The sequence below is a fragment of the Rutilus rutilus genome, assembly GCF_951802725.1.
Source record: "Rutilus rutilus genome assembly, chromosome: 14".
NCBI lineage: Eukaryota > Metazoa > Chordata > Actinopteri > Cypriniformes > Leuciscidae > Rutilus > Rutilus rutilus.
Genome location: NC_140219.1, coordinates 31355153 through 31379352, shown reverse-complemented (window position 1 = coordinate 31379352; position 24200 = coordinate 31355153). Strand labels below are relative to the sequence as shown.

Sequence of the window (24200 nt, the reverse complement as noted above, 5' to 3'; positions counted from 1 at the left end):
TAGGTTCATATTACATAACATTAATTTACAATAAGTTTAAGACATGCTGTTTGGGTTGGTTGCAGATAGGTGCACATATCAGCGGTCATCACAACATGTTATGTCTATTATAGTTTTCCTTTGTTTGTTCTCATTAACCACACAGAGACAAGTTGTAGTTATGCATTTTTGTTATTTATTATTTCAAATCTGTATTTATCTCCACATTGCAAACAGTGACCCCACATGTTGTCTACTCACCATTTCCTGTTCCTGTGACTCCTCAAAGGAGGGGGCGGGACTACAGTTTCCCTTTTTCTTGTGTTGGGTTAAACCATTTCTATTAATAGGGAAGGGAACTTAACCTTTGTTAATGTAGGTATGGAGAAATGTCTTCTGGTGTTTACAATTAGTTTAAATATCTGAATGAGTTTATTTTAATTGTTTTTGGAAGTTAAATGGTCATATGTTTCGGCTACAAAGGTTTTTGGTATTGTTGCCCCTGCAGTTGGTACGGTCTTGAGTGTAATGAGCCTGTCCTAGGCTATATAAGACAGTCTAAACTGAACCTGAGGATGGTAAAGAGGGGGTCATATTGCTGAATGTATTCATGAAGATTTTGCTGCCTGGAGCAATTTGTTTTTCTTTGTTGATACATCAAAGTTTGCACTGAGTTAAGTGTATGTTTATTTTGGTTTAATTTTGTAATTTTTTCTTTTGCCATAACACTGTGAATATATTCACCCCTACTTCTTCACTGGCATGAAATAAAAATCGTTGGATGATATCTGAGTCCTGAGCCTATCTATCACCTCCCCTTGATCTCCACGGGACACGTTATGACATCTATCTATCTATCTATCTATCTATCTATCTATCTATCTATAATAAGCTATCTATCTATATCTATCTATCTATCTATCTATCTATCTATCTATCTATCTATCTATCTATCTATGCCCACCACGACCCCCTTCACTTGGAAGGACTCACTCTATCTATCTATCTATCTATCTATCTATCTATCTATCTATCTATCTATAATAAGCTATCTATCTATCTATAATAAGCTGTCTATCTATCTATCTATCTATCTATCTATCTATCTATCTATCTATCTATCTATCTATCTATCTATCTATCTATCTATCTATCTATCTATCTATCTATAATAAGCCAGCTATCTATCTATCTATAATAAGCTATCTATCTATCTATCTATCTATCTATCTATCTATCTATCTATCTATCTATCTATCTATGCCCACCACGACCCCCTTCACTTGGAAGGACTCACTCTATCTATCTATCTATCTATCTATCTATCTATCTATCTATCTATCTATCTATCTATCTATCTATCTATCTATCTATCTATCTATCTATCTATGCCCACCACGACCCCCTTCACTTGGAAGGACTCACTCTATCTATCTATCTATCTATAATAAGCTATCTATCTATCTATAATAAGCTGTCTATCTATCTATCTATCTATCTATCTATCTATCTATCTATCTATCTATCTATCTATCTATCTATCTATCTATCTATCTATCTATCTATCTATCTATCTATCTATCTATCTATAATAAGCCAGCTATCTATCTATCTATAATAAGCTATCTATCTATCTATCTATCTATCTATCTATCTATCTATGCCCACCACGACCCCCTTCACTTGGAAGGACTCACTCTATCTATCTATCTATCTATCTATCTATCTATCTATCTATCTATCTATCTATAATAAGCTATCTATCTATCTATAATAAGCTGTCTATCTATCTATCTATCTATCCCCACCACGACCCCCTTCACTTGGAAGGACTCACTCTATCTATCTATCTATCTATCTATCTATCTATCTATCTATCTATCTATCATCTATCTATCTATCTACCTATCTATCTATCTATCTATAATAAGCTATCTATCTATCTATAATAATCTATCTATCTATCTGTCTATCTATCTATCTATGCCCACCACGACCCCCTTCACTTGGAAGGAATCTATCTATCTATCTATCTATCTATCTATAATAATCTATCTATCTATCTATCTATCTATCTATCTATCTATCTATCTATAATAAGCTGTCTATCTATCTATCTATCTATCTATCTATCTATAATAAGCTATCTATCTATCTATAATAAGCTGGCTATCTATCTATCTATAATAAGCTATCTATCTATCTATCTATCTATCTATCTATCTATCTATCTATCTATCTATCTATCTATGCCCACCACGACCCCCTTCACTTGGAAGGAATCTATCTATCTATCTATCTATGCCCACCACGACCCCCTTCACTTGGAAGGACTCACTCTATCTATCTATCTATACATCTATAATAAGCTATCTATCTATAATAAGCTGTCTGTCTATCTATGCCCACCACGACCCCCTTCACTTGGAAGGACTCACTCTATCTATCTATATATCTATCTATCTATCTATCTATCTATCTATCTATCTATCACTCTATCTATCTATCTATCTATCTATAATAAGCTATCTATCTATCTATCTATCTGTCTATCTATAATAAGCAATCTATCTATCTATCTATCTATCTATCTATCTATCTATAATAAGCTGTCTGTCTATCTATGCCCACCACGACCCCCTTCACTTGAAAGGACTCACTCTATCTATCTATCTATAATAAGCTATCTATCTATCTGTCTATCTATAATAAGCTATCTATCTATCTATCTATCTATCTATCTATCTATCTATCTATCTATCTATCTATCTAGGCGTGGCTTGGGAGTGGCCTCGTAGAGCAGCGAAGCAAGTGCATTCTGGGAGTTGTTGTCTTTTATCCGCATAAGCCAAAAATAAATTTTCTGGATTTTCTCAGTCTAGAAAGCTCCAAATTCAAAAATAATTTCACATTTCTACTACATAAATGACCCATTTTAAATACACATTCATCTTTCCAGAGGTGAAGTATCCCTTTAAAAGGGGAATTGTTTAGGATGCTCAATGTAGAGAGTGTAAAAAAGATCGAGGAGCAAAGAAATAAAAAATTAAAACTGAAAGATAAATAATAAAAATATATGCAGTAAAAAACCTCAAGCCACGTGTTATCTGAAGTTTGTGACAGATGATATCCTTCAGTTCCTCCAGTGATGATGGCTGATGCAGAAGGTCAAGCTCTGAGTGTTGTCTGGACCCAGTGTCACATGAAGACATATGGTTCTGATGCTTGAACAGAAAGAGAGGAGAGAGAAAATAAGGAGGAAATTAATTAGATCATCAAGCTAAATATAAGTCTACATGTGTAGGGAGGGTCTAAAAATGTTTTCACTTTCTTTAAAAGCTAACAGTATATTTGTTTCAAATTAGGAATGCACGATATATCGGCCACTATATCGGTATCGGCCGATATATGTTCATTTTTAAAGTTATCGTTATCGGCCCGAAAAGAAAATTTGCCTGATATATTAAAGCCGATAAATAATGGATAATTCCCTTCAGCTGATATCACCATGTTTTTTAATTGCTTGAAATATGATTTTTAATCACTTCAAAAAAAGGAAAATACAGTAAAGTGCAACATGTGCAGTGCAAGTCTGACATAGGCTACATAAAATTATAATGAAAACATTATAATTGTATGTTTGGGACCTGGCGTTTAATAATGAGACTTTTGTTTTTGTAATCAGGCTCTCAAAAATTACATCAAAATTTGGATTTAGATTTATCGGCCTTCATGTCGGCTTTCAAACATAAAGAATTGTCGGTTATCGGTATCGGCCAAACTTTCATATCAGTGCATCCTTATTTCAAATGTACAGTTCATAAACAGTCTCATTTTTACAGGCTTTGTGAGTAGCGAAGCCTCTAGTTCTGTTTCTTTGGAAGTCAAATCTGTCTTCAACACACCTTTATCTTGAAAGTACACACACATACTCACACACACACACACAGCTCAGGAAGAGACATACATACATACAAACATACATACATACATACACACACACACGGCTCAAGAAGAGACATACAAACATACATACATACATACATACACACGGCTCAGGAAGAGACATACACACACACACACACGGCTCAGAAAGAGACATAAATACATGCAAAACAGTTGATGGACCCCATTGACCTCCGTAATATTTTTTTCCCCCATACTATGGAGGTCAATGGGGTCCATCAACTGTTTGGTTACCGATACTCTTCAAAATATCTTATTTTGTGTTCAGCAGGAGAAAGAAACTCATAAAGGGCCATAAACTATTTGTTTGGGTGAACTATTCCTTTAAAAGTACTAAATTGAAAGAAGGTCATATGTGTTTTGGTGATTAAACCAAATGTTCTCGTTACATATTACTGTTTTGAAACATTGATTATGTGGACTGAAAATATGCATAACTAATGAAAGCATGGGATCAGGTTTTGAAAGAATGACTAAGTTAGCTGGTTACAAGTGTGATCATCAGTTTGGATTTTTTGTTTAAAGCAAATACATTTTTTTATTAAAACGAGAAATTAACAAGACGAAAATATAGCAACGAAAAAACATCCTGCAATTATAAATGCTTAACAACATAATTTACCAATAAAGCTATCTGCAGTATATTTATCTATATAAAACGGTTAGTTCCAGTCTTTGGGTCTGGTTAGTGTTTTTTCACGATAAAACCATAGACTGTAAAAGGATAAGACACAGCAATGATCGCTTCAATGGTTCAATGTATCGCTGCACAACAACCCTAGCAACCATCTTAGCAACGTAAACAACATACATTCTCCTCATTGATATTGTTCGTTGAAGCTTATAGAGCAGTAGAGTATTGTGAGAGATTGAGTAAGCGAGAGTACCTGCATTTACAGTAGATATAGTCATATATTCATAATAAAAATCAGTTTGAATGTCCGCTGCGATATCTTGAACTTTTAACAGTTAAGGGGTTTTCCGCGCCCTGACACGCTTACGTTAACTTAGTCATTTGCGTCTTGCTTCTCCGTGTTCACTACTGACAGACTGTCTCATAAAGACAGTATTTGCAGAAATAATGTAAATATAGTTGTTCCTACCTCTGATGTCGCGCGATACAGCACATTCACTTCTCGACACTGCATTCACTCACCGAACTTTTGACACAACGGCGGCGTCAGAACTCCTGAGGATGGAAATGGTTAAAGTCGCGAATTTATGTTCTAGCTGTTGCTTTAAACAATTAACGTTAGATGAACTTTTTTTCTTTTTTATCACGTGTGAATGTTTTAAATTACTTTTAGATTTTGATTTACCCTGCCAGCTCTAGACTTTCAATCTAAAACTATGAAAATCCATTGTAAAACTATGATAAACCGAAAATAAATAAACATATAACATTTGTATAGCCTATTTATAGAGTGAAAATGATTTCTTCAAAAGTTATTGTTTCCAGTTAGCTAATGTTACCAAAGAGCCAACAAAATGAAATGAGGTGAACGGCCTACATAAAAACAGGTACATTTCTCATATAAAATATTTTTATTCTGCTGTTTTTGTCAAATTATGCACAAATAAAAAGATAATGTGTTAGTAGTTAAAATAAAATATTATTGGTTTGTATTCATTCATCATCATCAATTCCAACACTGAATATTATCAAAAAGAATACATATTATTTTTTTAGTTGACCCATTGACTTCAACTAGTTTCATGGTTCATTCAACTGAGATGTTTTATTTAGTCCAACATTTAGAAAGATATTCTGTCAATTACAAATTACAAAAAACAGTTTATTGTTTATCATTTTATTTGTTATATGATAATAGGAATAGTTGTGGAATTAGTTACTAAGCAATTGTATACTGACGCTGCTAACATAAAATACTTATCTGCCAAAAGATACATACAATTATTTGCATTTAAAGCACACGAAAAAAACTTTTGGTAACACTTTATTTTGATGGTCCCCCTATAGATAGTCTATTGATAGTCTGCTGACTATAACTTACTTTACAAGTACTTATCTACTTACTATCATCAGGGTAGTATCTGTAGATTGTCTATTAAATGTTTGTAGCAATCATTACACTGTATGTAACATGTAAACTGCTATTAAACATTCTGTCAGTAAAGTGTTACCAATGTGCTATTAATTTAGGTTGTAGATGTTCAACAGTGTATTTGTAGACATGCAACAAATCCTCAACAGGTTCTCAATAGTACTTTAAATAGTCGGCATAGCTGTTAACCAATGTATCAACAGACTTTCAGTTAACATGCAGTTGTCTATAAGTAGCAACACAAGATAATTTCAAATTAACCTCAAGTATAAATCTGGTTAGTTACACTTGATCTTTTGCTTTCGCAAGGATTTTCAGAAGTGCTCTACTAACTGTTTGTTGCATACAAATTACCTTTAAGGAAACTGTCATTTTACTTTGAGGTAAATTCATATATTCATCTATTGCCACATTTGGCCCATCAAAATGAAGTGAAAATGTAAGAAATGCTGTTGAATGACTCTTACAGGCCAGCATCACAGGTTAAAGTCAGTTGATTTTCAGCAGACAGTCAATAGATAGTAAGTACCGACACTGATGAGTATTTGGTTTAAGATTAAGAAAATAACAGTACCACAGTAAAAGTACATATCTGGCAAATGGGAAATAAATAGCAGAGTCATTAGTTTGTCCAGCCTACTGCTTTTTTTTTTTTTAAAGGGACTAATTATCCCATGCTTTATTTTATTTGTCACTGAGTTATTTTATTTTATTTTATTAATTTTAATATCTTTGTTACTGTAAAGATGTTTCATTCAAAAGGAATCGATAAAACAAAACTCTATAATAATTATGTGGCCAAGACACAAACTGAAAGATATATTCAAGCTCTACAACTATGATGTCACAGAGACATTCTATAGAACTCTCCTGAGCAAAAGTCCCACAAAGACACAATCCTGAGGAGACTTTACTCAGAGTTTGAGGAGAGAAGACTGAATACATTTACAGTCCTGAGAGAACATGGAGAACATGAGAGCAACAGCCTTTGACGTGTTTGATGAAGCACGTTTACTGGGCGAACACACTGACATGATCATCAAGTCCAATGACAGAGAATTTCAAGTGCACAAGATCATCATGTGTGGCTGCAGCTCCTACTTTAGGTGAGAAGAAGCATTTGAACTGCAATTGTGTGCAAATTACTTAGAAATGATTATAATTATATACATAATTTCCACTGCCAACATTATACTGTTGAAACTGCCTAAGTCCAAATATGAATGTATTGCCAGAAAAGAGACTGTAACTATGATATCTAGGAAACAACATTCTTGAAATTTGATTCTGGCTATGAATAAAATGTTGGTAACACTTTATTTTGATGGTCCCTTTTGAACGTGCTGTTGACTATAAGTAACCTTGCAACTATATGTCAACTAACTTTCATTGGAGTATAAGGAGACTGTCTGCTTAATATCTGCAAACACTTTATTGTGATGGTCCTCCAACAGACACAGATACAAACTATAAGTAATTTTGCAACTACATGTCAACTTAATCTAACCCTACCAGTCTATTAATACTTAACTAACACTCTAATGAGAGTTAGTAGACATGTAGGTGCAGCGTTACTTATAGTCAACAGAACGTGTTAAAATTTAATACAGGAAACTAATCTGTTTCTCTAAGTAAATTTGGCTGAAAAGTTATTTTATATATGCTCATTATTAATGTCTGTATTTCTTTGTCAAATTGGTTCACAGGGCTCTTTTCTCCAACAACTGGAGCAGCCCAGCACAACATTTCTGTGAAATTCAAGGAATATCCCGAGACATCATGCCTCTTATTATCCAGTATGCGTACACAAGATCTGTGCTCATTACTCAAGAGAATGTGCTGGAGCTCTTGGTGGCGGCTGAAATGATCTTAGTCTCAGGTCTTGTAGACGCCTGCTGTCAGTTCCTGGAGTCGCAGTTATGCCCAGAGAACTGCATCGGCATCTGCAAGTTTACAGAGGACTTTTCCTCCTGCTCAAAGCTCCTCTGTAAAGCACAGCACTACATCCTGCAGCACTTTGAGGAGCTTCTGCACGTATCTGAGGAGTTCCTGGAGCTCTCCCTGGAACAGCTGGAGGAGATCATTGGTGAGGATGAGCTGAACGTCAGACAGGAGGAGGTGGTTTTCGAAGCCGTCCTCCACTGGATTAATCATGCACCAGAAAACAGGAGGCGACACATTGCCGTGCTTCTGCCAAAGGTAAAACAGAGATTTTTGTAATTACAAATATCTTAAAACTCAAACTCAAATTTTCTGCTATTATTTTAATGTTAGTTAAATGTTAGAAATGTTGTTTTGTGGTTTTGCCATTTTGGAAATCCTTTTTCGTTGTTGAACACCATATAACTGCTTAGTAACAGTCTCTGAAAGTCTGAACTCTCCCTTGTGCTTCAGGTTCGATTGGGGTTGATAACACCAGCCTACTTCATCAATAATGTGAAGTGCAATGCGTTAGTGATGGAGAATGAAGCCTGCATGCCTGTTATCATCAATGCAATAAAGACTTTGTTTGACCTCAACATGGATGAACCCACCAACTCAGAACTCATGCATCAACTGACACGTCCACGTCTGCCCTCATCGATCCTATTGGCCATCGGAGGATTTAGTGGCGGCAATCCCACCAGTGAGATTGAGGCATATGATGTGAAGGCAGACTGCTGGGTCAGTGTGACTCGAGAGGATGAGCGTCCCAGAGCCTATCATGGTACAGCAGTCCTGGATGAGTTTGTCTACTGTATTGGTGGTTTTGACCATTTGGAGTATTTCAACAGCGTGAGGAAATTCAGTCTCATCACTCAGACTTGGCATGAGGTGAGTAATGCTGTAGGTCAACATGTAACTTTAATTTAGCTTCCTTCACAAAACAGTACTGTGGTACAGTGATGGTACCGGATTGTACTTTGATATGGACCATAGTGCTGAAAGATGTGCTGTACTCCACATAACTTCAAAGAATACCACTGTATTACCGTATTACATGTTTAAAAAGTGGTAAAACCATGATACATTTTTTGTTTTGTGTTCCAGAAATTGTTGTAGCTTTGCATAATATAATATAATATAATAGAGTTACCATCATGACTGTGTAAAAAAAAAAAAACATAAAAAAAATATAATAATAGTAATACCATTGTATTTATTTGCAACTGATCGGACAGAACCAATGAGATGGTGTATTGGTGTGTGTTCGCACACTGATGTGTTTGGTGTGTTGTAGGTGGCCCCCATGTATGAACGCCGCTGCTATATTAGTGTTGCTGTTCTGGACGGGCTCATTTATGCCATTGGTGGTTTTGATGGACATCAACGGCTTAAAACAGTAGAGCGCTACGATCCAAACACCAATCAGTGGACAATGATGGCACCCATGAATGAACAAAGGAGTGACGCCAGCGCCACCTCACTGCAGGGCAGGGTAAGAGCACTTACCCATGATCCCTCACTCTTCTGCTGGAGACTCTTAATGCCTGTAAAGCATGAAGGAAAGGGGAAATAGAAATATGGCATAAGGAATAGTGTTAATATGGAAAGGAATATCATAAAATTTAAACAGTGTTTTAAACACTGGTTTTCTGATCAATCTGTGATGATCGTGCACAAACATCATGCATGTTATTTTTGTGTTTGTCAGATTTATATCTGTGGTGGTTTTACTGGGATCGAGTGTCTCTCCTCTGCTGAGAGCTTCAACCCTGAAACAAACCAGTGGACTCTTATCGCTCCCATGAGTAGCCGCCGCAGTGGTGTTGGTGTGATCGCTTATGCAGATCTAGTGTATGCTGTGAGTATTAAACACACATATCAGTGTTATAGTTTTAATTAACTATGATAACCATGATACAAATACAGAAATATGGAACAATCACAGTTTGCACTTATGCAAATGCATGCATGGATGTGCATTTACAAATGCACAGAATACATAAATAAAAAGTGTATTTATTTAAAGGTTGGTGGTTTTGATGGTGCCAGTCGTTTGCAGTGTGTGGAGGCCTACAATCCGCTCACTAACATCTGGACTGATGTTGCATCAATGTACATCCCACGCAGCAACTTTGGCATTGAGGTGAGATGTGGACAGTTAAAATCTGTATCTGGTGAAACTATGAAATAACATTACAACAATGATTTGATGATATTGAATATATATATTTTTTTGGTTCCATATTGAGAATAATTGGAAAGTTGCACCCTAAAATTGTAGAAGGCTTCGATGATCAATGTGTGTCAAAACATTCTAACTATGTTTAAATGTTGCATCTATAATAAGATTTATTGTGTACATTAGATTTACATTTAGGTGTACATTATTTATTTTCCTTTTTACCTTCCTCAAAATCCAGGTAGTTAATGGTCAGTTGTTTGCTGTCGGAGGCTTTAATGGATTCAGCACCACCGCTGATGTGGAGCGCTACGATGAGAAGACAGATGAATGGTAACTTCCACAAACACTAAATTTTACAGATCATTTTACACTGCATTAGATATAAATATAAGTCTATAAGTCTAATACAGACTATATTTCATTGCATCTGTTTTCTACACAGGTTTGATGCAAATGAAATGGCCATTTCCCGCAGTGCTCTGAGCTGTTGTGTAGCATCAGGATTGCCTAACATGGCACAGTATGCTGCCCTACGAGACACTGTACAGACACAAGACGAGTCTGACAGTCAATGATCTCCTTCTAGCAGATCTGACAGTCTGACTACAAATGGAGAGTCATGTCTCCTGAATAAATGCATTCAAAAAAGAGGCTGTATTCTAAATGTTAAACTTTCTCTCAGGTGTAGTGTTGTTCATTCAAAAAATTTGACCTTGCAAGGGATTTCTACAGCTCAACAAACCAACATACAGTATAATATTTAGAATTTATTTTTACAGAGTAAACTATTTATTGCTTTATTAAACTTTGTATGAATTACAGTAATTTACTGGCTTCTTTTATATGATTATACATTGTGTAGATTCATACTTTGAGAGCCTTTGGGCATCCAAGCTACCATCAGTCCATGCTGAGCGGAAGGAATGGGTTTGAAAGTATTAATTGAATCAAATGAATTAATTTACATTTACATTTAGTCATTTTGCAGACGCTTTTATCCAAAGTGACTTACAAATGAGGAATACTGCAAGCGATTCATCGTGAAGAGGCAAACAAATGCAAGAAAAATACAAATTTTTAGACATTGCTTAAAGTAGCAGAAGATAGAATAGGGATGGATTAAAGGAAAGTAAAGGCATATCTTTTTTTATGATGATGAGGTAAAGTACTCATGGAAGATTTGAGTTTCAGCTGTCTTTTGAATGTTGTCAGGTATTCTGCACTCCAGATGAAAGCGGGGACATCGAACAGTGAACAAAGATGTTCTGGAGATTGATTTTGTGCCTCTCTGTGATGGTACCACCAGTTGCCGCTCATTTACCGATCGTTGGCTTCTGGTAGGGATGTAGACTTGTAAGAGCGAGTGGAAGTAGTAAGGTACTGAGCCTGTGGTCTGAAAGCAAGCGTTAATTCCTTGAACTTGATGCGAGCAGCGAGTTTTAGCCAGTGCAGAGAGATTACGAAAGAGGTGTGACGTGGGCCCTGCGTTCTGGATCATTTGTAGAGGTTTGATTGGGGTACACGATGGAAGTCCAGGCAGAAGAGCATTACAGTAATCCAGCCAATAAATTACCAGGGCCTGGACGAGAAGTTGTGTTGCATGCTCAGTTAGGAAAGGCCTGATCTCCCTGATGTTGTGTAGTGCATGACCAAGCTGTCTTTGCAATGTGGTCTTTGAAGGTCAGTTGGACCTCAAAGATTATTCCAAGATTTCTAGCTGACCTTGATGGTGTAATAGATGATGTACTTAGCTGGATGGTGAAATCGTGCTGTAGAGACTGATTGGCAGGGAAAACGAGAAGCTCAGTCTTGGCCAGGTTGAGCTGCAAGTGATGTTCTGTCATCCATGCCAAGATGTCCGCCAGACAGCTTGAGATTCTGTGGGATCTTCTGGTTGAAATGATAGGTAGAGCTGTGTGTCATCAGCATAGCAATGGTGATAAGAGAAACTTAATGTAGTGTAAATGGAGAAGAGGATGGGTCCAAGAACTGAACAGTGAGGAAACCCTGTGATCAGTTAATGTGATTTGGATACCTCCTCTCTCCAGGCAACCCTTAAAGACATACCTGTGAGATAAGATTCAACCCAGTGAAGTGGAGTTCCTGTGATGCCCAGTGATAAGAGGGTGGACAGAAGGATCTTATGATTCCACAGTGTCAAAGGCAGCAGATAGATCGAGAAGAATGAGAACTGATGATTTGAAATCAGCTTTTGCAAACCGCAGGTCTTCAGTGACCGACAGTAATGCAGTCTTGGTTGAACGGCCATTCTTGAAACCAGATTGGTTGATGTCTACAAGTGACGTGTTTAATGTGGGGTTTTTAAGCCGTGGGGTTACCCGAGCCTGCTTAAATGCGGTAGGGAACATGCCAGTATGGTGAGATGAGTTGATGATCTGTGTGAGTGCTGGTAAAAGTGTAGGAGAGATGGCTTGTAGAAGGTGTGAGGGGATGGGATCTAGTGGGCAGGTGGTAGGATGACTGGAGAGGAGAAGCTTAGATACTTCTGCCTCAGTGAGTGGAGAGAAGGAGGAGAGAAGATTTCTGGAGCTGAGAACTGACTGCTGACTGCAAGGAAGATGGCGCTCCTGAGAGGGCGACGTCGCAGAGCTCTCAGAGTCAAGTTATTTCTTTGTCTATCTCTTGTTATTCTGCGCTATACTACGGCAACAGCATGGTCAGCAAATGGCATCTACGACCGGGCAAACCTATTATGGCTGAGAGAGTGCAGTCATTTTGGACATTTAGACACGAGCACGCTTAGCCCCTATCCTGAGATAGCAAGCGACGGCGACAAGACGCTAGGCCAACACCCGGACAACAACAGGCCCAGGCGGAGACCCGGCAGGCGGGGAGGGGCCGAACGACGACTCTGGCCCTTGGTTAGCAGTGGAAGGTTAGCCCTCCCAGTCATACTGTTTGCTAACATCCAGTCTCTGTTAAACAAGATGGATGAGCTCCGGGTTCGGATCTCCACGCAAAGGGACTTACAGGACTGTTCCATGCTGTGCTTCTGTGAAACATGGCTGGGGGGGAAAGGACACCCGACGAGGCGATAACACCAGATGGCTACACGGCCTTCAGGGAGGACCGGAGCGCAGCGGATAGCGGCAAGACTCGTGGCGGAGGAACGGCCGTCCTCGTCAAACAGACTTGGTGTACCGACTGTAAGCTTATTTCTAAATCTTGCTCTGAGAATGTGGAGTTTTTAATTTTGAAGCTACGGCCGTTTTACTTACCCAGAGAACTGCAAGGCATTATTGTGAGTGTTGTGTACATTCCCACCTCCGCCAAAGAAGAGGCTGCACTCAGGGAGCTACATGACATGATCAATGAGCATGAAAACAAATATCCTGATGCTGCTTTTATTATTCTGGGAGATTTTAATCATCGCAACCTCAAGAAAAATATGCCAAAACTGTATCAGTTTGTGACTTTTCCAACTAGAGAAAATAAGATACTGGACCACTGCTACAGCAATATCAGAAATGCCTTTATAGCTGAACCAAAACCCCATTTCGGCAAGTCTGACCATCTGGCAATCCGTCTCAAGCCCACCTACATCAAGAGGCTTAAGGCACAGCCAGTCACAATAAAAACTGTTAACACCTGGACTGACAGCGCACAGGTTAGCCTGCAGGGTTGTTTAGAGGCCACAGACTGGAACATCTTTAAGGAGGCCACAGATGACATCCATGAATACACAGAGGCTGTGAGTGACTACATCAGTTGGTGCACATCTACATGTGCACCTCCCAGAACTGTGCGTGTGTTTCCAAACCAGAAACCTTGGTTCAATGGAAATATAAAACAGAAGATCAGGAAAAGGCAGGAAGCTTTTAAGTCAGGAGACCAAAGGGAGTACAAGAAAGCCTGGTATGAGCTACAGAAGTCCATCAGAGCTGCAAAGAGGGCGTACTCCCAAAAACTTGAAAGATTTTACTTACAGTATGTGGCAGGGAATCCAAGCAGTCACAAACTACAAGAAAATAGTACCAGCCACAGACCCCCCGGATGTCACCCTCCCAGACAGCCTTAACACCTTCTACACCAGGTTTGACAGAATGAACACAGACACCCCTTCAAAAGCCTCCTGCAACCCCACGGACACTGTCTTTCAGGTGACATCCAAACAGGTCCTGAAAGCTCTGAGGCAGGTGAACCCCCACAAGGCTGTTGGACCAGACGGCGTCCCTCCCAGAGTCCTGAAGGCCTGCGCAGAACAACTCACTGGTGTGTATGTAGACATTTTCAACCTGTCTCTAAACCAAGCAGTAGTCCCTCGTATGTTTAAATCCTCCACCATTGTACCAGTTCCAAAAAAGCCAAATCCATCCATCCATGACTTCAGGCCAGTGGCACTCACGCCAGTCGCCATGAAATGTTTAGAAAAACTGGTTCTCACACACATCAATCACATGGTCCCGGTCCCAAGAAATAAAGTTCTTGAATCTTGAATGATGGTTGTTGTTTTGTCAGTGAAGAAATTAGCAAAATAATCAGCAGTTAAAGAGGTGGTGGGTGGTGGCGGAGGGGGACAGAGGAGAATGTTTTGAAAAGTGTGCGTGTGTTTGAAGCACTGTGTATCATGTTGTGGAAATATGAAGATTTAGCAGCATGAACTTCAACAGAAAAGGATGAGACAGAGACTGATACATACTCAGGTCAGATGGGTCTTTTGATTTGCATGTGAAAATTAGGTCAAGTTGGTTGCCTGATTTGTGAGTACTTGTGGTGATGAGCCGTTTGAGATCAAATAATGCTAGGAGAGAGAGGAAGTCTGTAGTATAAGGCTTCTCTAGATGTATGTTAACATCGCCAAAGAGTACAAGTGGACTGCCATCCTCAGGGAATGAGGACAGCAGCACATCCAGCTCCTATGCGAAGGAGCCCAACTGACCTTGGAGGCAATAAATTACTACAATGTGGATTTTAATAGGAGTTGTAACTGTAATAGCATAGAATTCAAATGAATTTTTATTGCATAGAGAAGAGTGGGTTGAGTATTTCCAATTGTTAGAAATTTGAAGACCTGTGCCCCCACCCCTCCCAGACTGGAGAGGAGTGTGATAGAAAGAGAAGTTGTTAGAGAGAACAGCGGAGGTTGCTGCATCTTCTGGACGAATCAGGTCTCAGTCAAGCCCAAGATATTGAGAGTAGATTGAGTTGCAAAGGCTGGAATGAAGTCAGCTATGTTGCCTGCTGACTGCTGAATGCTGACAATTCTTCTGCTGACTTAAAGTCCAACTGAAATCAAAATTGACCCTATTTACTTTGTTAGCGCATATTACTAGTCTTGTGGTGAAAAATTAATCCGTGCAAGTTAATACACAGAAAAAAAATTACGACGGTTTGCAGTCGTAATCTTTAATCAAAGTCTGAAAAGTTACTTCCGGTCTGGAATGGCGTTCCTTTTCTGATGATGTAGGTTTGACGGCTTGGGTTGGGAAACGCTTAACCACTCCCCTCAAACCGTTAGTCTGTTATGAGCAGAGATGGAGAGGAGGAGCGCTGAAGTGAAACCCTGCCCTCTGTTCAATATTCCTTTTCACTGGGAAATACGTCACAACACTGGAGAAAATTCGTTTGCAACTTCCGGTTCACGCGGACTTTAAATACCTGGTTCTTCTCAAATCAAAACGCGGGACAGTACGCCACTTAAGTGCAATAATAACTAGCAATAAGAGTAACAAAAGGCAAGCAATTGTGCCTGACCACGGACACCACCGTCTCCGGCACGGGCATCACCGTCTCCAGCACGGACACCACCGTCTCCAGCACGGACACCGAAACCTCCGGGATGGAAACGGACACCACCATCTCTGGCACCATCTCTGGCACCACCATCTCCGACACGGATACCAACGTCTCTGGCACCGTCTCCGGCACGGACACGGACACCACCATCTCCGAGACGGATACCAACGTCTCTGGCACGGACTCCGACACCACCGTCTCCGGCACGGACACAGACACCACCATCTCCGACATGGCTACCAACGTCTCCGGCATGGACACTGACACCACGGTCTCTGGCACGGACTCCGACACGGACAACAGACACCACCGTCTCCAGCACGGACACGGACACCGCGGTCTCTGGCCCGGACTCCGACACCACCGTCTCCGGCACGGACAACAGACACCACCGTCTCCAGCACGGACACGGACACCGCGGTCTATGGCCCGGACACCGACACCACCGTCTCTGGCACGGTCTCCGTCACCGCGGCCTCTGGCACGGTCTCCGACACCACCGTCTCTGGCAGTTGAGAACCCCTGCCCTACACATTGATTGCAGATGTTCTGATTCTTTATTATTGTTCGGTAATGTCACGGATCTGCCAGGCTGTCACATCAGCCATTCACACAGCACACCTTCACCAGAGTACTAAACACTCACACCTGCACCTCATCTGCACCATCATCAAGCCAGCTACAAAAGCACACACCTCGTCTCACATCATTGTCCGGTCTTGTTTCTATGAAGTGGACTGCTTACCTGTTCTCCAGCGTATTCCTCTCCTGTGTTCTCCTGTCATCATCCTGCATACTCACCACACACGAAGAGGTGTGTGCGTCCATCCAGCCATCCGTCCAGCTATCCATGATCTCCCTCACCTGTAAAACAAGGAAGGTCTTCATTACTAAGCTTTACTCATTCTTCAAAGTCTATTTGAACTGCATACTCATCCGTATTCTCCGTTCTGCTCAGTGCTGTTAATAAAGCTCACATTTCAATGTATTTCTTTGTGTCTGGATCTGCATTCTGTAACAGGTAACACTTTACAATAAGTCTTTATTAGTTAATCCACTATAGTTAACATAAACTGACAATGGACAATACTTTCTAAAGCAGTTATTAATCTTGGTTAATGTTAATTTCAACATTTAATAACATATTATTAAATTCAGAAGGATTTAATGGACCTGAGCTAACATGAACTAACAATGATCAGTTGTATTTTTTAAACTAATGTTAACAGAGAATAACTATGGTAACAAATGTAGCTATTGCTCATTGTTAATGCATTAACTGACTTTACCTTATTGTAAAGTGTTACCTATTGTTCTTTATAATTCTTTAACACTTGAATCAGTTTAAAACATTTGTTTACTTTATGTAGTTTTTGTGTGTATTACTTTATTGGATTTGAAAATAATTTAGAGTTCTTTTTGTTTTAAGAAAAAATATATAAAACCTGTTATTGTTTGAAAACGCTTATTTCAATATCGTGATAATACCATATATATTCGGTCAAATTCCAAAAAAATAAAATAATAATAATATTAAAGTCCATGGGAAAATGTGGGTCCCATGGCCAAACCAGTTGAGAACTGCTGGTACAGTATAAGGGACAATTTCAGATACAGCCGTAGTGTCTTAGTGACTGTTCAAAGTCTTGTTTGATGAATTTTTCCAGTTGTAAATATTGTAAAAAAAAAGTCAGCTTGCCCATTTATTTGTAATTTTACTTAAAATGGCAGTAATTCTGAATTTACAGATAAAAGCAAGACATTGCACTCATGATGTGGCCTAATGCTGCGTGACCTTGAAATGTAATGGGAATATGACATCTGTGAAGAGCAATCCTCTTCATACAGGCCTCTGGTAAACTTGTGTGGGGTCACAGTCACACCATGCAAGAAAAATCTGTCCTCCTGTCAAAAACTCACTAGTGTGTATGTTGTGCAATCAAAAATGGATGATTGCATATTCAAATGACTAATTATCCCATGCTTTATTTTATTTGTCACTGAGTTATTTAAAAAAAAAAAAAAAGTTAATATCTTTGTTACTGTAAAGATGTTTCATTCAAAAGGAATCGATAAAACAAAACTCTATAATAATTATGTGGCCAAGACACAAACTGAAAGATATATTCAAGCTCTACAACTATGATGTCACAGAGACATTCTATAGAACTCTCCTGAGCAAAAGTCCCACAAAGACACAATCCTGAGGAGACTTTACTCAGAGTTTGAGGAGAGAAGACTGAATACATTTACAGTCCTGAGAGAACATGGAGAACATGAGAGCAACAGCCTTTGACGTGTTTGATGAAGCACGTTTACTGGGCGAACACACTGACATGATTATCAAGTCCAATGACAGAGAATTTCAAGTGCACAAGATCATCATGTGTGGCTGCAGCTCCTACTTTAGGTGAGAAGAAGCATTTGAACTGCAATTGTGTGCAAATTACCTAGAAATGATTATAATTATATACATAATTTCCACTGCCAACATTATACTGTTGAAACTGCCTAAGTCCAAATATATAAATGCATGAATATGAATGAGTGTATTGCCAGAAAAAAGACTGTAACTATGATATCTAGGAAACAACATTCTTGAAATTTGATTCTGGAAGTGGCTATGAATGAAGTTTTAGTAACACTTTATTTTGATGGTCCCTTTTGAACGTGCTGTTGACTATAAGTAACTTTGCAACTATATGTCAACTAACTTTCACTGGAGTATAAGGAGACTGTCTGCTTAATATCTGCAAACACTTTATTGTGATGGTCCTCCAACAGACACAGATACAAACTATAAGTAATTTTGCAACTACATGTCAACTTAATCTAACCCTACCAGTCTATTAATACTTAACTAACACTCTAATGAGAGTTAGTAGACATGTAGGTGCAGCGTTACTTATAGTCAACAGAACGTGTTAAAATTTAATACAGGAAACTAATCTGTTTCTCTAAGTAAATTTGGCTGAAAAGTTATTTAATATATGCTCATTATTAATGTCTGTATTTCTTTGTCAAATTGGTTCACAGGGCTCTTTTCTCCAACAACTGGAGCAGCCCAGCACAACATTTCTGTGAAATTCAAGGAATATCCCGAGACATCATGCCTCTTATTATCCAGTATGCGTACACAAGATCTGTGCTCATTACTCAAGAGAATGTGCTGGAGCTCTTGGTGGCGGCTGAAATGATCTTAATCTCAGGTCTTGTAGATTCCTGCTGTCAGTTCCTGGAGTCGCAGTTATGCCCAGAGAACTGCATCGGCATCTGCAAGTTTACAGAGGACTTCTCCTCCTGCTCAAAGCTCCGCTGTAAAGCACAGCACTACATCCTGCAGCACTTTGAGGAGCTTCTGCACATACCTGAGGAGTTCCTGGAGCTCTCCCTGGAACAGCTGGAGGAGATCATTGGTGAGGATGAGCTGAACGTCAGACAGGAGGAGGTGGTTTTCGAAGCCGTCCTCCACTGGATTAATCATGCACCAGAAAACAGGAGGCAACACATTGCCGTGCTTCTGCCAAAGGTAAAACAGAGATTTTTGTAATTACAAATATCTTAAAACTCTTAAAATCGAGATACATTTTCTGCTATTATTTTAATGTTAGTTAAATGTTAGAAATGTTGTTTTGTGGTTTTGCCATTTTGGAAATCCTTTTTCGTTGTTGAACAGCATATAACTGCTTAGTAACAGTCTCTGAAAGTCTGAACTCTCCCTTGTGCTTCAGGTTCGATTGGGGTTGATAACACCAGCCTACTTCATCAATAATGTGAAGTGCAATGCGTTAGTGATGGAGAATGAAGCCTGCATGCCTGTTATCATCAATGCAATAAAGACTTTGTTTGACCTCAACATGGATGAACCCACCAACTCAGAACTCATGCATCAACTGACACGTCCACGTCTGCCCTCATCGATCCTATTGGCCATCGGAGGATGGAGCGGCGGCAATCCCACCAGTGAGATTGAGGCATACGATGTGAAGGCAGACTGCTGGGTCAGTGTGACTCGAGAGGATGAGCGTCCCAGAGCCTATCATGGTACAGCAGTCCTGGATGAGTTTGTCTACTGTATTGGTGGTTTTGACCATGTGGGGTATTTCAACAGCGTGAGGAAATTCAGTCTCATCACTCAGACTTGGCATGAGGTGAGTAATGCTGTAGGTCAACATGTAACTTTAATTTAGCTTCCTAATTTAGTACTGTGGTACAGTGATGGTACCGGATTGTACTTTGATATGGACCATAGTGCTGAAAGATGTGCTGTACTCCACATAACTTCAAAGAATACCACTGTATTACCATATTACATGTCTAAAAGTGGTAAAACCATGATACATTTTTTTTGTGTTCCAGCAATTGTTGTAGCTTTGCATAATATAATATAATATAATATAATATAATATAATATAATATAATATAATATAATATAATATAATATAATATAATATGTGTCAAAAAATACCATTAAAAAATATAATAATAGTAATGCCATTGTATTTATTTGCAACTGATAGGACAGAACCAATGAGATGGTGTATTGGTGTGTGTTCGCACACTGATGTGTTTGGTGTGTTGTAGGTGGCCCCCATGTATGAACGCCGCTGCTATATTAGTGTTGCTGTTCTGGACGGGCTCATTTATGCCATTGGTGGTTTTGATGGACAACAACGGCTTAAAACAGTAGAGCGCTACGATCCAAACACCAATCAGTGGACAATGATGGAACCCATGAATGAACAAAGGAGTGACGCCAGCGCCACCTCACTGCAGGGCAGGGTAAGAGCACTTACCCATGATCCCTCACTCTTCTGCTGGAGACTCTTAATGCCTGTAAAGCATGAAGGAAAGGGGAAATAGAGATATGGCATAAGGAATAGTGTTAATATGGAAAGGAATATCATCAAATTTAAACACTGGTTTTCTGATCAGTCTGTGATGATTGTGCACAAACATCATGCATGTTATTTTTGTGTTTGTCAGATTTATATCTGTGGTGGTTTTACTGGGATCGAGTGCCTCTCCTCTGCTGAGAGCTTCAACCCTGAAACAAACCAGTGGACTCTCATCGCTCCCATGAGTAGCCGCCGCAGTGGTGTTGGTGTGATCGCTTATGCAGATCTAGTGTATGCTGTGAGTATTAAACACACATATCAGTGTTATAGTTTTAATTAACTATGAAACCATGACACAAATACAGAAATATGGAACAATCACAGTTTAAAGGTTGCACTTATGCAAATGCATGCATGGATGTGCATTTACAAATGCACAGAATACATCAATAAAGAGTGTATTTATTTAAAGGTTGGTGGTTTTGATGGTGCCAGTCGTTTGCGGTGTGCGGAGGCCTACAATCCGCTCACTAACATCTGGACTGATGTTGCATCAATGTACATCCCACGCAGCAACTTTGGCATTGAGGTGAGATGTGGACAGTTAAAATCTGTATCTGTTGAAACTATGAAATAACATTACAACAATGATTTGATGATATTGAATATGGGGGAATTTCTTTTGGTTCCATATTGAGAATAATTGGAAAGTTGCACCCTAAAATTGTAGAAGGCTTCGATGATCAATGTGTGTCAAAACATTCTAACTATGTTTAAATTAAGTGTTGCATCTATAATAAGATTTATTAAAGTTAAAGAGTTAAAGACATTAGCTGTACATTATTTATTTTCCTTTTTACCTTCCTCAAAATCCAGGTAGTTAATGGTCAGTTGTTTGCTGTCGGAGGCTTTAATGGATTCAGCACCATCGCTGATGTGGAGCGCTACGATGAGAAGACAGATGAATGGTAACTTCCACAAACACTAAATTTTACAGATCATTTTACACTGCATTAGATATAAATTTAAGTCTATAAGTCTAATACAGACTATATTCATTGCATTCCTTGCATCTGTTTTCTACACAGGTTTGATGCAAATGAAATGGCCATTTCCCGCAGTGCTCTGAGCTGTTGTGTAGCATCAGGATTGCCTAACATGGCACAGTATGCTGCCCTACGAGACACTGTACAGACACAAGACGAGTCTGACAGTCAATGATCTCCTTCTAGCAGATCTGACAGTCTGACTACAAATGGAGAGTCATGTCTCCTGAATAAATGCATTCAAAAAAGAGGCTGTATTCTAAATGTTAAACTTTCTCTCAGGTGTAGTGTTGTTCATTAAAAAAATTAAACCTTGCAAGGGATTTCTACAGCTCAACAAAAAAACATATAATATTGAGAATTATTTTTACAGAGTAAACTATTTATTGCTTTATTAAACTTTGTATGAATTATTGTAATTTACTGGCTTCTTTTATATGTTTATACATTGTGTAGATTCATACTTTGAGAGCCTTTGGGCATCCAAGCTACCATCAGTCCATGCTGAGCGGAAGGAATGGGTTTGAAAGTATTAATTGAATCAAATGAATTAATTTACATTTACATTTTCTCATTTTGCAGACGCTTTTATTCAATTCAATTCAATTCAAATTTATTTGTATAGCGCTTTTCACAATACATATTGTTTCAAAGCAGCTTTACAGAAAGTGCATTTCAGAAATGTACATAGAGAAATACAGTTAGTTAATCATGTATTGATTTAGGGCATAAACATCGCCCGCGTCGAGTCGTCTCAACTGTAGTATAAAATGTAAGTATTATGTGAATGCCTGGCTGAAGAGATGCGTCTTTAATCTAGTTTTAAACTGGGACAGCGAGTCTGAGCCTCGAACAATATCAGGAAGGCCATTCCACAGTTTAGGAGCTAAATGTGAAAAAGCTCTCCCTCCTTTAGTGGACTTAGATATCCTAGGAATGACCAGAAGCCTCGAATTTAGTGATCTTAAACAGCGCGATGGATTGTAGGGCGATAGAAGTTCCGTTAAATACACGGGAGCTAAACCATTTAGGGCTTTATAGGTCAGTAGCAATACTTTGTAATTGATACGGAACTTTATAGGTAACCAATGTAGAGACGACAGAATTGGTGTTATATGATCGTATTTTCTTGATCTAGTAAGAACTCTAGCGGCGGCATTTTGGACTAACTGTAGCTTGTTTATTGAGGATGCAGGACAACCAGCTAATAAAGCATTACAGTAATCTAGTCTCGAGGTCATGAATGCATGAACTAACTTTTCTGCATCAGAAACAGATAGCATGTTACGTAGCTTAGCAATGTTTCTAAGGTGGAAAAAGGCTGTTCTTGTAACATATGAAATATGATTTTCAAAAGACAAGTTGCGGTCTAATATAACACCCAGGTCTTTTACTGTAGAGGATAAAGTAACAGGACACCCTTCTAAATTAAAGTTGTATTGTAAGAGGTTTTGTGGGCAGTTTTTTGGACTAATAAGTAATACCTCCGTTTTATCTGAATTTAATAGCAGAAAATTACATGTCATCCAGTATTTTATATCTTTAACACACTCTGTTAATTTAGATAATTTAGCGTTTTCATCTGGTCGTGATGAAATATATAATTGAGTGTCATCAGCATAACAGTGGAAATTAATTCCATGTTTTCTTATAATATTACCAAGTGGCAGCATATATATTGAGAATAGCAGAGGGCCTAACACAGATCCTTGCGGTACACCGTAGTTTACTGACGTTATCTTCGATTTTTCCCCATTTACGCAGACAAAATGGTAACGGTCTGATAAGTACGATCTAAACCAGTTTAATGCCTGTCCCTGAACACCAGTGTAGTTTTGTAGTCGGTCTAAGAGTATTGTGTGATCTATAGTATCGAACGCAGCACTAAGATCAAGTAAAACTAGTATTGAGATACAGCCTTGGTCAGAAGCTAGAAGTAAATCATTTGTAATTTTAACAAGCGCAGTTTCAGTGCTATGGTGCGGCCTGAATCCTGACTGAAACTTTTCATAGATATCATTTTCTTGCAAGAAAGAGCACAGTTGAGCGGACACCACTTTTTCTAGTATTTTAGACATAAATGGAAGATTTGAAATGGGTCTGTAATTTGCTAGGTTATTATGATCTAATTGTGGTTTCTTAATAAGAGGTTTTATAACTGCCAACTTGAATATTCTTGGAACATGACCTAAGGATAAAGACGAGTTAATAATATTGAGAAGAGGCTCTTCCACTACAGGTAACACTTGTTTCAGTAGTTTAGTTGGTATTGGATCTAATAAACACGTTGTTGGTTTAGATGCAATGATAAGTTTATTTAACTCTTCCTGTCCTATAGTTGCAAAGCGCTGTAATTGTTCTTGCGGGGTGATAATTGAGGCTGAATCATAAGACACCATTAAAGATTGTACATTTACAATTGTGTTTCTGATGCTTTCTA

General features: G+C 38.7%; 2 protein-coding genes across 2 annotated transcripts; both read left to right on the top strand.

Annotated features, from left to right (window-relative positions):
- Positions 1–6694: 6694 nt before the first annotated feature.
- Positions 6695–10791, top strand: LOC311304022 (kelch-like protein 10). The gene is made up of 8 exons (XM_084430827.1): positions 6695–7117; positions 7718–8210; positions 8406–8825; positions 9232–9429; positions 9646–9795; positions 9964–10080; positions 10358–10449; positions 10562–10791. The coding sequence occupies exons 1-8, from the start codon at positions 6975–6977 to the stop codon at positions 10692–10694; spliced, it is 1746 nt and encodes a 581-aa protein (XP_084286953.1). The 5' UTR covers positions 6695–6974; the 3' UTR covers positions 10695–10791.
- Positions 10792–18143: 7352 nt separating this feature from the next.
- Positions 18144–22047, top strand: LOC311303320 (kelch-like protein 10; the record flags this gene model as incomplete). The annotated part of the gene is made up of 8 exons (XM_084429747.1): positions 18144–18286; positions 18913–19405; positions 19608–20027; positions 20461–20658; positions 20863–21012; positions 21187–21303; positions 21591–21682; positions 21803–22047. The coding sequence occupies 8 exons, from the start codon at positions 18144–18146 to the stop codon at positions 21933–21935; spliced, it is 1746 nt and encodes a 581-aa protein (XP_084285873.1). The 3' UTR covers positions 21936–22047.
- Positions 22048–24200: the final 2153 nt, after the last annotated feature.